This window comes from Ranitomeya imitator, chromosome 1 (genome assembly GCF_032444005.1).
Source record: "Ranitomeya imitator isolate aRanImi1 chromosome 1, aRanImi1.pri, whole genome shotgun sequence".
In the NCBI taxonomy this organism is placed as follows: Eukaryota; Metazoa; Chordata; class Amphibia; order Anura; family Dendrobatidae; genus Ranitomeya; species Ranitomeya imitator.
In genome coordinates this window covers 188567408-188579411 of record NC_091282.1, presented here as the reverse complement: position 1 = coordinate 188579411, position 12004 = coordinate 188567408, and the positions used below count along the sequence as shown (strand labels likewise).

Genomic DNA, 12004 nt, shown 5'->3' with positions numbered 1-12004 from the left:
AGGCAGATGCTCAGGGAGATCTATGTCCAACCCATTGATCTTGATAGTTCATTTAGATTTTAAGAAAATTGTGGATTTTTCTGTAATAGGACATCATATCGCAGATATCAATGTATCCCTTTATTTAATTTTCATTGGCATGCATGACCATATAGACGGCTTAAGAGGTTTGATGCTACTGACATATTTCCTTTAATAAGGCCACAGCCAGCCATAGCAATCTCCTGCAGTATTATGGCTACCAGAATCAAGTGGTGGACATGTCCAAGCCACATAGCAGCATGCTCTGCTTTTATACATCGAGCCTAGGAGGGTGGTCCTGTGCCACTGACACCTCTTTCTGAAGACTGAATATTTGGTTAACCAGTTTGATTAACAAAGCTAGGGTTCAGTTAAGTATAGTTTTGTTAAAAAGTGTGTATTTGTGGAAATATTCTACAATTAAAGTAGTCATTGTCATACCAGTGACATGCTTCTTGGCTAGAAGCCTAAATGGTTTGCATGCGAGCAGGTCAAGTGGTGAAGGTAGATCGCGACTGGGTACAGTGTCTTGGATAATGGTAATGGGATAATGGCAAATCCAGTGCTGCAAGTTTCTAATGAAATGCATTTCCTATTTCTAATTGATTTGACTTTATTAATTGTGGTAGAAGTATTTATTGTAGGTACCCCTGGAGGTTTATAGGGTCAGCACACTCTTGTGTGGGGTCATGCACTGAAGTGTTCAGCGCTTGTATACAGCAAGTATTACATCCATTTCATTCTGTTTCCAGGAATGATCTATTAATGGTTTGCCGGCAGCTAAACATGGAGGACTCTGTAGTCGAAATCATGCATCAACTTGGTGCCGATGAGAGTGGAAAGATCTCATTTCATGATTTTACCAAATGCCGTATGCAACTTGTGCGAGAGATCAGAAAGGAGGAAGTGGATTTATCTGACGACTCGTGCAAGAACAAAAAGCTGCGCAGCAGAGTAACTTCTTGGCCAACTGGAAGTGACCACAGCCTAGGTGAGACTTCTTTAAATTGCAGGTGATACCAGCCTCATCAGTTATTTTTTTTTAAAGGGGTAGTTCACAGACAACCTCTTCTCCATCACTATATTTCCCCCCAAAACCAGGCGCCGTTCCAGCAATGTTGGTGCCTGTTCTCCCGGAGCTCGTGAGACATTACCTGCAGGCGTTACGTGACATAACAATCAGCATCTGTGTCACTCACTTCCGTCCAGGTATACATAGCCCCCCATCTAGGTACACATGCACCCCCATCCAGGTACACATGGCCCAGAATATCCAGGTTCACGTGCCCCCCCCCCCCCAAAGCTGGTATACATGGCCCCCCATGCTTGTATACATGGCCCCCCATGCTGGTATACATGGCCCCCCATGCTTGTATACATGGCCCCCCATGCTGGTATACATGGCCCCCCATGCTGGTGTACATGGCCCCCCATGCTGGTGTACATGGCCCCCCCATGCTGGTGTACATGGCCCCCCCATGCTGGTGTACATGGCCCCCCCATGCTGGTATACATGGCCCCCCATGCTGGTATACATGGCCCCCCATGCTGGTATACATGGCCCCCCATGCTGGTATACATGTTCCCCTCATCCCTATACTTGTCATACTTGGTCCCCCTCATCCCCATCCTGGTTTACATGTCCCCCATCAAGCTGCACACATAAAAAATAAACGATTCTACTTGCTTTCCTTCCTCTCCCTCTCAGCTCAGCATTCTGTTCTGATGCCAGCAGCTGATTTAAGCATGTAACAGCGCATAATGTCACTGCAAAGCGCCCCCTCACCCGCAGAGTTCAGCTGCTGGAATATTCAATGTTTCCCACGCCCCAGACTATGGGAATGGAGAGCAGTGAATCGCCCACACTCAATCGCCCAGATGCTGCAGGAAACTGGCGGCTAACAATGTGCCACTATTAAAGAGAATGATGAATATTTACTGCTCTCCACTCCAGTAGTCCCTTCCACCTCTCGGCGCCGGCTTCAGTGCATAGAGGTGAGAGGGACTGTGAGTGTGGGGAGCAGTGAATATCGATTCGCTTTAACAGCGAGCACACATGTTAGCTGCAGCAGCCGGCTCCTGCCTCCTGTGATCTTCTCTGCCGCTTCCGCTATTCCCCCCTCAGCCACAGCCGGACTAAGGTATATTCGTGACTATAAGATGCACCCCCCCATTCCTCCATAATTTTCGAGGAAAAAAGTGTGTCTTATAGTACGAAAGATATGGTACTCTTGTTATCCACACCTTCCTGTCCACACCTGCATCCTGCAATCCTGCACTGGGACTAGCAGGATCACACAGTGTCTACTGTGTGGACTTTAAGTTACCTATTCTTTGCATTCCTCTGTGAGATTCGGCTTGTCAGTCTGCGTCACTTGGTGCAGGGGAGAATATGTCAATTTGTATGTTGTTGTTTCGTTTTTTTTTTAATCTGTCACCAATAGTTTGTATGCAACAACATTAAAAAAAGGGGCTAAATACTAAGAATTTTAAACAGAGAGGTATTTCCAACATAACAGTACAGTTGGGTTCACCAGAAGTACAGATAAAATCAATATTATTAAACTCCATTACAAATTAGGTTTGTTAGCAAAATCTACAAACTTTCTGCTGTTTGCTTTAAATTAATCAAAGATAAAGCTAAATACCTCAACACCACTAAGGGCTTATTTGCATTACATGTCCTGCGGTGTTCAAGGAAATCTGTCAGTGTGATTTCACACACTCCCGTCACAGCACCACAACCAAACTCTTTATATGTGTGTTGTCTATCTAGACCTTTAACTAGCCAGTCTCTTCTTCCGTTATCGAGGAATTACTATTTGAATTAATGTGTAAATGAGGCTGAAGTGCTCTGGGCAGGTGGAAGCTCTTCCCAAGCCTTTGCTCCCCCAGCTTTATTCCCTGCCTAGCACCACATTCTGCTTGACTGACAGCTTCTTTGCTGTGTGACTTCAAGTAAAGGAACTGTCAGAGGACGGGCGGATCATTGTAATTGAGGGGCCAGAAAGGTGCATTGAGCCCTAGGGTGCAGCAAAGACTGTTCTTATACATTTGTAATAAAACACACTTACTAAAATCTAGTATAGTTTTTATAGGGGCTTATGAAGATCTATGTACTTCATTTTTATGGGCGACTGACTCTCTTTAAAGGTATAGATGAACTTTTCTTTGCAAGAGCTACATGTATGTTTAACGTTTGAGGGGGGTGGAAATCCTGCTGACAGATTCTCTTTAAATGACTGCTGATGGGCTACATGTTTGCTGATCAGTGGTCCCATAGTAGCCTGTTTGGACAGGCTTCCCATGGAAAAAGCATGTTCTTTCATAGATCATTTTGTGTGCACAGGCTGTCAAATATTTTCAGTAGCACATGTCCTGTTTACACAGGATGATGTACTGCAGAAAATGACTTTTCTTAGGTCCGTCAAAAGATTATTTTGCCTGACAAATAAGCGTTCTCGATACTTGTGCTGTGTAGATACTTAGTCAAGAGCGTGGTGCAAGAAGGTAAGAGATCATTCCTTTGCATAAACCAGACGGATGGAAACAGATAGCAAAGGCATTGAATGTTTCTAGAGATACAGTTGGAAGCAGAGTTCACACTTAGGCCACGTTCACACGTTCAGTATTTGGTCAGTATTTTATATCAGTATTTGTAAGCCAAAACCAGGAGTGGGTGATAAATACAGAAGTGGTGACGGTTTTCTGTTTTTTCCTCTCCTGATTTTGGCTTATAAATACTGATGTAACATATTGATCAAATACTGAATGTGTGAATGCGGCTTATAATAACACTGGCTGCACTACCTGCACATGCTAGAAAAGAGCAAGCGATATTCTGCTGCCACTTGACGTGTCAGGTAAGTCAAAGTCCCTCAGTGACTGCAAGAGACCTTTAGAAAGATGGTTTCAATCATTCAAACAAGAATATTGGTGACTGAAGGCTGTTTTCCATGGGCTAAGATTTCTGTATTTGCAGCAGGTTATAACAGCCAAGGGTGCTCTATTAGGCACTAAAGATGCTTTTCATGAAGGGAGTTAATAACTGGGAGACTGCAGTGACATTTTTTTAATATTACTTGTGTGGAGCTCTATAAAATGTGTAAACTTTGCTAACAGACTTAATTTGCAATGGCAGGTGAATAATAATGATTGCTACTGTATTGGGACAGTGACAGAATTTTCATCAATTGAACGTTGTACCCCACCACAATGGTTTTTGTAATTTGTAAATGTGCCGGGTGGCTGATATAACTCTTGACAGTGGCTCTGGCTGTTCTACAGCCCCTTTAACCTCAGTCCTTATGGCCCCGTGGGCATTTGCCCCACTTAGCTGCATTCCTCAGAGCTCCTCATGTCTGTACCTGCCTGCTCTCCTGTGTGCAATGCTCTGGTTCCATTGAGTGTAATAAATTCTTCTCTGCTCACATACAAGACTAGAAATGAATGTGAACATTTCACAATTAAGAAAGTTGCATTGATTTTACTTTACATCTCAAAGGTGCCTTATCTGGAGCTCGGGAAAGCTGGGAATATGATTCTGGAGCACGCGATCTACAAAGTCCAGGTCCACACAACCATTTCGTTATGCAGAAATTTTTAGCGCTTGGTTGTAAGGCCACCACTCAGGCAGCCCTGCAGAAACTCCTTTCTCAAAGCTCGTCTCTTACCAACAATGTAGGGGGCAGCTACCTGGAGCTTGCTAACACTGTAAGTTACAAATCTGTTTAATGTGATTTCTTGTTAAATTTTGCAACTTGTGGGCGAGTTCAGATATGATGGAAAATGTGGATCTTGTTACAGATTTTTGCCTCATTTCAGAGGGTGAAATATACAGCACATCTACAATCCCCATGTCTACACTAAAACTTTCAATGTAAAACAAGGTGATTGGAAGTGTAAATGTTATAAGCCGTCAGATGAAATCATTTCTGGTTTGGTTCCACTTGGTTCTGTATTGTCATTTGAAGAAATTTTACCACAAAAAAAGCCATTGGCTTTATGATGGAAGGGTTGATGGGTGAAAGACTCCTGAGTAGGGGAATTGTCTGTCATCACTATACACTACTTCCTAGATATGTGTCTGGAGCATGAAATATCTATTATTTTTAAGTAAATCTATGTACAATATTGCATTAAAAAATGTTCATGCCTATTAAGATTTTGCATTGGTTGCCTCATCACTGCTTTTTGCAATAATTTGTAGTGAAATAAAGACGCACCCCAAATTTTGAGGAGAAAATTAGGTAAAAAAAACCTTTGTTTTAATAAAAAGGTGGTGTTTCTTACAATCCATGCGTCTCATTGCTTACCAGGGGTGGTGTCTGCGGTGAAGTGGGGTCCCAGGGATGCTGCTGGAGGAGGCAAGAGCGGAGTGTTGCTGCAGGCTGATATGAGGAGGTGTTCGGATGTGTGGCACGGTGCTGCTGCGGGTGTCCGGTGCTGCTGCGGGTGTCCACCGACATTTTGTAAAAGGCCAGAGCCCCTGCAGTTCCATGGTTTCTTATTTTCCGGGAAAATGGCTACCGGGGGCGGTGCATGTGCAGACGGAAATCTCTGGAGATGAGATCTCAGCGATGAGATCTCACACACCCCTCATCCCCGCCTGCGGCCTGTAGCAACGCTCCACTCTTTCCTCCTTCAGCTGGGACCCAGGTCCACCGCGGCTGGTAAGGCTGGGGTCACACTGCGTTAGTGCAACCTGTTTAGCGCAAGCGCTAGCGGGTTGCGCTAACGCAATGTCTTTTTCGGGGTCGCGTTAAACGTCCACGCTCTCGGAGATTTGCGAGAGCGGGGAACGGACCTCGGGCGCGCCGCGGACGCTGCAAGCAGCGTCCGAGACGCGCTACAAAAGAACGGCACATCGCTAGCGCGTGCCGAAAATGACACGCGCTAGCAATGCGCTTTAACATTGCGGGCAATGGGAGCGCTAACGGACGCGTTGCACGGCGTTAATTTCGCCGTGCAACGCTGTCCACTAGCGCTCACATTAAAACGCAATGTGAACCTAGCCTAAGATATATCCGCATTATAAGACGCACCCCCATTTCCCCCCCAAATTTGGGGGGAAAAAGGGCATCCTATAATTAGAAAAATACAGAAAAATACGGTATATACTTTTGCTTCATGCATTTATCACACATGCTAATTGAAAGCAGATTGTAAAAAAAATAGATGGCTAAAGGGTTATTCTCTTATTAAGCTACTTATAGTTAAACAGCATGAATATAAGCATGCTTTCAGTTGTTTTTTTCTGTTTTCATTCTCCTGCAATGAGAGCTTTTATCTTACATGGTGTCCAGCTTGTTTGCAAGTAGCTTGGCCACCAGAATCTGGCTAAATGTGTGCATTAGTTACTTTCCAAGAAAGGAGTTAACTCCTAAGATTCCAGTCAGCTCTCTCCAGCCCAGTGATTTCTATCCAGCAGTTAACTGCTCATTTTCCCCTCATTCCTGCTCCTATCATGTCCTTTAGAATTACAGTTCCCCAACCCCAGTATCGGCAGTTCCTAGAGCACTTCTTAATCACGCCTCTGACTTTCCTGATCTGTGTGCTTGTTCTAAAGGTACCTTCACACTAAACGACGCTGCAGTGATCCAGACAACAATCCGAATTGCTGCAGCGTCGCTGTTTGGTCGCTGGAGAGCTGTCACACAGACAGCTCTCCAGCGACCAACGATGCCGGTAACCAGGGTAAACATCGGGTTACTAAGCGCAGGGCCGCGCTTAGTAACCCGATGTTTACCCTGGTTACCATCCTAAAAGTAAAAAAAAACAAACACTTCATACTTACCTTCCGCTGTCTGTCCCCGGCGCTCTGCTTCTCTGTACTGGCTGTGAGCACAGCGGCCGGAAAGCAGAGCGGTGACGTCACCGCTCTGCTTTCCGGCCGCTGTGCTCACAGTGAGTGCAGGAAAGCACAGCGCCGGGGACAGACAGCGGAAGGTAAGTATGTAGTGTTTGTTTTTTTTACTTTTAGGATGGTAACCAGGGTAAACATCGGGTTACTAAGCGCGGCCCTGCGCTTAGTAACCCGATGTTTACCCTGGTTACCAGTGAAGACATCGCTGAATCGGTGTCACACACGCCGATTCAGCGATGTCAGCGGGAGAGCCAGCGACCAAATAAAGTTCTGGCCTTCTAGCCCCGACCAACGACATCACAGCAGGATTCTGATCGCTGCTGCGTGTCAAACTGAACGATATCGCTAGCCAAGACGCTGCAACGTCACGGATCGCTAGCGATATCGTTTAGTGTGAAGGTACCTTAAGGCCCTGTTATCTCCCCAAGCAACCAGGAAATAAGGAGACTGCATTATCCTGATCTGCCTAATAGAAACTTGAGGATACCTCTTTAATTGAGGCTTTATTTAAAAAAGGAAATTTGGAAATCTTTACCAATTCACACTTGCTGCTAATTGTTCCTTTTTATTTAGTAATTCTTATTGTTGTGTTATATTTTTTGTAGATAGTGTAGCTTCTGATTAGCTGCTATGCATGCACTAATTTTTATTAGATACTGGACCGATTAATTCCAAAGAGAGATTTTCCATTTGTGACCATAAATAATAAAAGCAAGTTTTCATCAAATTTATTTTTTTAATGCACTTAAATATCAATAATCATTAAATAAGCGCAGCCATATCCTCACTAATGTATAGAATAAAACCCTTTATCACATAGACTTATGTTTTCATTACAAAACATTTTAAGCAAAAATAAATTACCGGTAAATGAAATTCCGCATGTTGTGCAGCGCTTTGGATTTGTGTTAGTGATGGGAGTAATTTTCCGGTGTACATTTTTGTCTATTAGGACATATTTAAATTATAATGAACAAGTCTTTTTGAGGACTTGAGTTAAAATTCATCTGTGATTCCCTGAAGACTGCAGCTTTAATTTATATGTGCCAGAAGTCTAATTAACAAAGAACAGATAGTAATTGCCAGACTAAAGTCAAGAAGGCAAAAAGTATGTGGTGTTGTAAATTTTCCTTTTCATCTTCCTGTCAGTATTAATGTCTATCCTATCATCCAGCGATCTCCGGGGTGACCCCATTACACGGATTATGATGGATTTCAGCCCACTATGGTGTTCTGGGAAGGAGCAGAAATAGCTGATATGTTTCCTGCATATATAGTGTATTTATACTGTGTCATAAAGCAGCAGCTGGCTTTAGATGACTTTCAATAAAACTTTCCAGAAGTGTATGATCCTTACTGCATCTACATTTATATGTCCGCATATTATGTAGACTGCATTTACCCAAACAGGACTATTACAAATGAGCCCTTTTCTGAAAGGTTTCCTTGTTAGTCCATTTGTAGAGGTGTGATTTTTAATAATAATAACTTTATTTATATAGCGCCAACATATTCCGCAGCGCTTTACAAATTATAGAGGGGACTTGTACAGACATTAGACATTCAGCATAACAGAAATCACAGTTCAAAATAGATACCAAGAGGAATGAGGGCCCTGCTCGCAAGCTGACATTTTTACAACAATCCATGTCCCTTGTACCTCCCTGTTTAATGATGCAGTTGTGTTGAATTTAGTTTAACTGCTGATGTGCAGTACTTTTGAGATCCTTGTGCTTATCTGAGATATTAACCCCTTCAGCCCCTAAGCCTGTTTTCACCTTCATGACCAGGCCAAATTTTACAATTCTGACCAGTGTCACTTCATGTGGTAATAACTCTGGAACGCTTCAACTGATCCCAGTGACTCTGAGACTATTTTTTTTGGGACCTATTGTACTTCATGATAATGGTAAAATTTCTTCCATACGACTTGCATTTATTTGTGATAAAAAGGAAATTTGGTGAAAATTTGTAATATTCTCCAAATTTTCAAACTTTGTTTTTAACCCCTTAATGACCCCCCGATACGGCTTTTAATGGCGGCAGTTAATAATACTTAATCCTCAGCGCCACTTTATAGCAGCACTGAGAAATAAAGCTATAGTGCCCCAGCGTTGGAAATTCTCTGGGGTCTCGGCTATCGGGGGTAACTGAGACCCTGGAGAACATGATTCAGGTCGGTTTTTACCGTCTCCAGTGTTGCGATTCATGAAATAACGGCAACCGCAAGAAAAAAAAAGTTGGTTTTCCTATTTATTTCTCTCCTCTGATATGATCTAGCACATCAGAGGAAAATAGGTTCCCCCGAGTCCCCCCGGAACCTCCGGTGTCCCCCGTCCTTCCAGCTCTGTCCCCTGGCCCTCGACGTCTTCTTCTGGTAAGAAAATGGCGGGCGCATACGCAATGCGCCTGCCGAGATCTGCCTGCTGACACCCGGCAACAATACTAGATTTTTCCTATAGGTTCATTTGATCACTTTGATAGACACTATCACAGTGATCGAAATAAAAAAAATAGTAAATCAAACCCCCCTTTATCACCCCCTTAGGTAAAAATAATAAAATATGTATTTATTTCCATTTTTCCATTAGAGTTGGGGCTGGGGTTACAGCTAGGGTTAGAGTTGGGGCTAGGGTTGGAGATGAGGGTTAGGGTTTGGATAGGGTTAGGGTTGGGGCTAAGGTTAGGGTTGGGGCTAGGGTTAGGGTTGGGATAGGGTTGGGGCTATGGTTAGAGTTAGGGTTGGGGCTAGGGTTGGGGTTGGGGCTAGAGTTAGGGTTGGGGCTAGGGTTGTGTTGGGGTTAGGGTTGTGTTGGGGTTAGGGTTGTGTTGGGGTTAGGGTTGTGTTGGGGTTAGGGTTGTGTTGGGGTTAAGGTTGGGGTTAGGGGTGTGTTGGGTTTAGGGTTGGGGTTAGGGCTGTATTTGGCTTAGAGTTAGAATTGGGGGGTTTCCACTGTTTAGATACATCAAGGGGTCTCCAAACGCAACATGTCGCCCTCCATTGATTCCAGCCAATTATGTATTCAAAAAGTCAAACTGCGCTCCCTCCCTTTTGAGCCCTGCCATGCCCCAAGACAGTGGCTTTCCTCCACATATGGGGTATTGGCATACTCAGGAGAAATTGTACAACAAATTTTGTGGTCCATTTTCTTTTGATACCCTTGTAAAATTAAAAAAAAATTGGTTCCAAAGTAAATTTTTTTGTGGGAAAAGTAAAATGTTCCTTCCACATTGCTTTAGTTCTCGTGAAGCACCTGAAGGGTTAATAAACTTTTTGACTGTGGTTTTGCGCACCTTGAGGGGTTCAGTTTTTAGAATAGTGTCACTTTTGGGTATTTTCTCCTATATTGACCCCCCAAACTCGCTTCAATTGTGAGATGGTCCCTAAAAAAAAAAAAAAAGGTTTTGTAAAGTTTTGTTGGAAAAATGAGAAATCGCTGGACAACTTTTAACACTTATAATGCCTTAACAAAAAAAAAGTTTCCAAAATTGTGCTGATGTAAAGTAGACATGTGGGAAATATTATTTATTAACTATTTTGTGTGACAGCACTCTCTGCTTTAAGAGTACAAAAATTAAAAGTTTGAAAATTGCTAAATTTTCAACATTTTTGCCAAATTTCAGTTTTTTCATAAACGCAAGTTAAATCAAAGAAATTTTACCACTATCATGAAGTGCAATATGTCACGAAAAAACTGTATCAGAATCAATGGGATCCATTTAAGCGTTCCAAATCTATAACCTCATAGAGTGACTGGTCAGAATTGTAAAAATTGGCTTGGTCAATAAATACCAAATTGGCTCTTTCACTAAGGGGGTTAATATAAAACTTGCCCTTATAAATATACTACTTGGAGAACTCCTTATTATACTCCATGCTTGGCCCCGATAAAATAATATATCTTGTATTCCCCTCCCGTGCCAGTGCCATTCCCACACTGTTAGCTCTCGTGTTACCGGAGCTCATGTGTTGTGTGGCACATGGTGCCCAGTCAGCGCTGGCAACAATGTCTAGACCTTCGGACAAATCAAACAACAAAAAAGAAGTCTGGGCTGCAGCCACTCTGACTTATTCTTCATGTTCAATTTGTACGAAGGCGGATTCAGTGACGCTAGCGCTGATTGAGCTCCGGGCTCATGTCATAACAACTGCACAACAGCCCCTGGAATGAGAGTGCTGACACCACGGGAACGCCGCCAGCACAGAACGTATGTGGTTTTTTTTTTGTTTTTTTTATTGGCTCCAAACATTTTAGATCAAGAAGGGGTTGTTCTAATAGTGGACAACCCCTATAAGTAAGCAATAGAGACTAAAAAAATAAAGTGTAGTTGGCAAACTATCCCTAGCCCCAACCCTAGCTCTATCCGTAGCCCCAACCCTAACCCTAATGGAAAAAACTATACTCCCCTCGGGAGTGGGCGCACTTCCAGCTCTCATGGGGCCAGCATGACATTGGCTGCAGGAATCGCATGATGTAACAATCAACGGCCACTTCACTTTCCTTTCCTTTGAACAAATCGAACATCTGGAGGACATGAGAGCTTCTGGAAAGCAACTGCAGTGAAGGTGCCGATAGATGTTATTTTATTAGGGGGAAACATGGTGACTGAGAAGGTGTTGTCAGACTTTATTTCTACTGCATCTGCATTTTATTTAGAAAAACCTGTTGCTATTCTCCTTTTTAAAGACATGCAAAAAATATAGTTTTAATTAAAATAAGCTACCATCTTATCATGAAATAACCGGAGGAGCTTTTTCTATTTTTATGGCTTGTAAACCTTTTACTATAGATCTGCTAATCATAAAAATCTCTCCTGTAATTACCAGGCTGATTAATATTGCATTGTGTGGCGCAGTGTGCCGTATGTGCACAATATACATTTTTAGATTATTGTTGAGTGTAAAAAGTATATCCTTACTGCAGTGCAGCTGTCTTTGGAGCTGTGCCTTCACCAATATTAATAAGCCATTTCCAGTGTTATCCAATATCCAATTTCCTTTTGTAGGAATATTATGCCGTGAATGGGGTGGGAAAAAGCTTCCCCTTCGTTTAATAAGAAAATATCCTTTCAAAGCCTCATTTACCCTATTCATCCCTGCAGAGTTATTATAAATCA

General features: G+C 42.9%; 1 protein-coding gene across 1 annotated transcript in view; it reads left to right on the top strand.

Moving 5' to 3' along the window:
• MCC (MCC regulator of WNT signaling pathway) overlaps window positions 1-12004 on the top strand; it is a 514674-nt gene that overhangs the window by 88443 nt on the left and 414227 nt on the right. Inside the window, exons 2-3 of the mRNA XM_069752911.1 lie at window positions 774-1012; window positions 4526-4734. Of these exons, the coding sequence (XP_069609012.1) occupies window positions 774-1012; window positions 4526-4734 (448 nt within the window). The remainder of the gene's footprint in view (window positions 1-773; window positions 1013-4525; window positions 4735-12004) is intronic.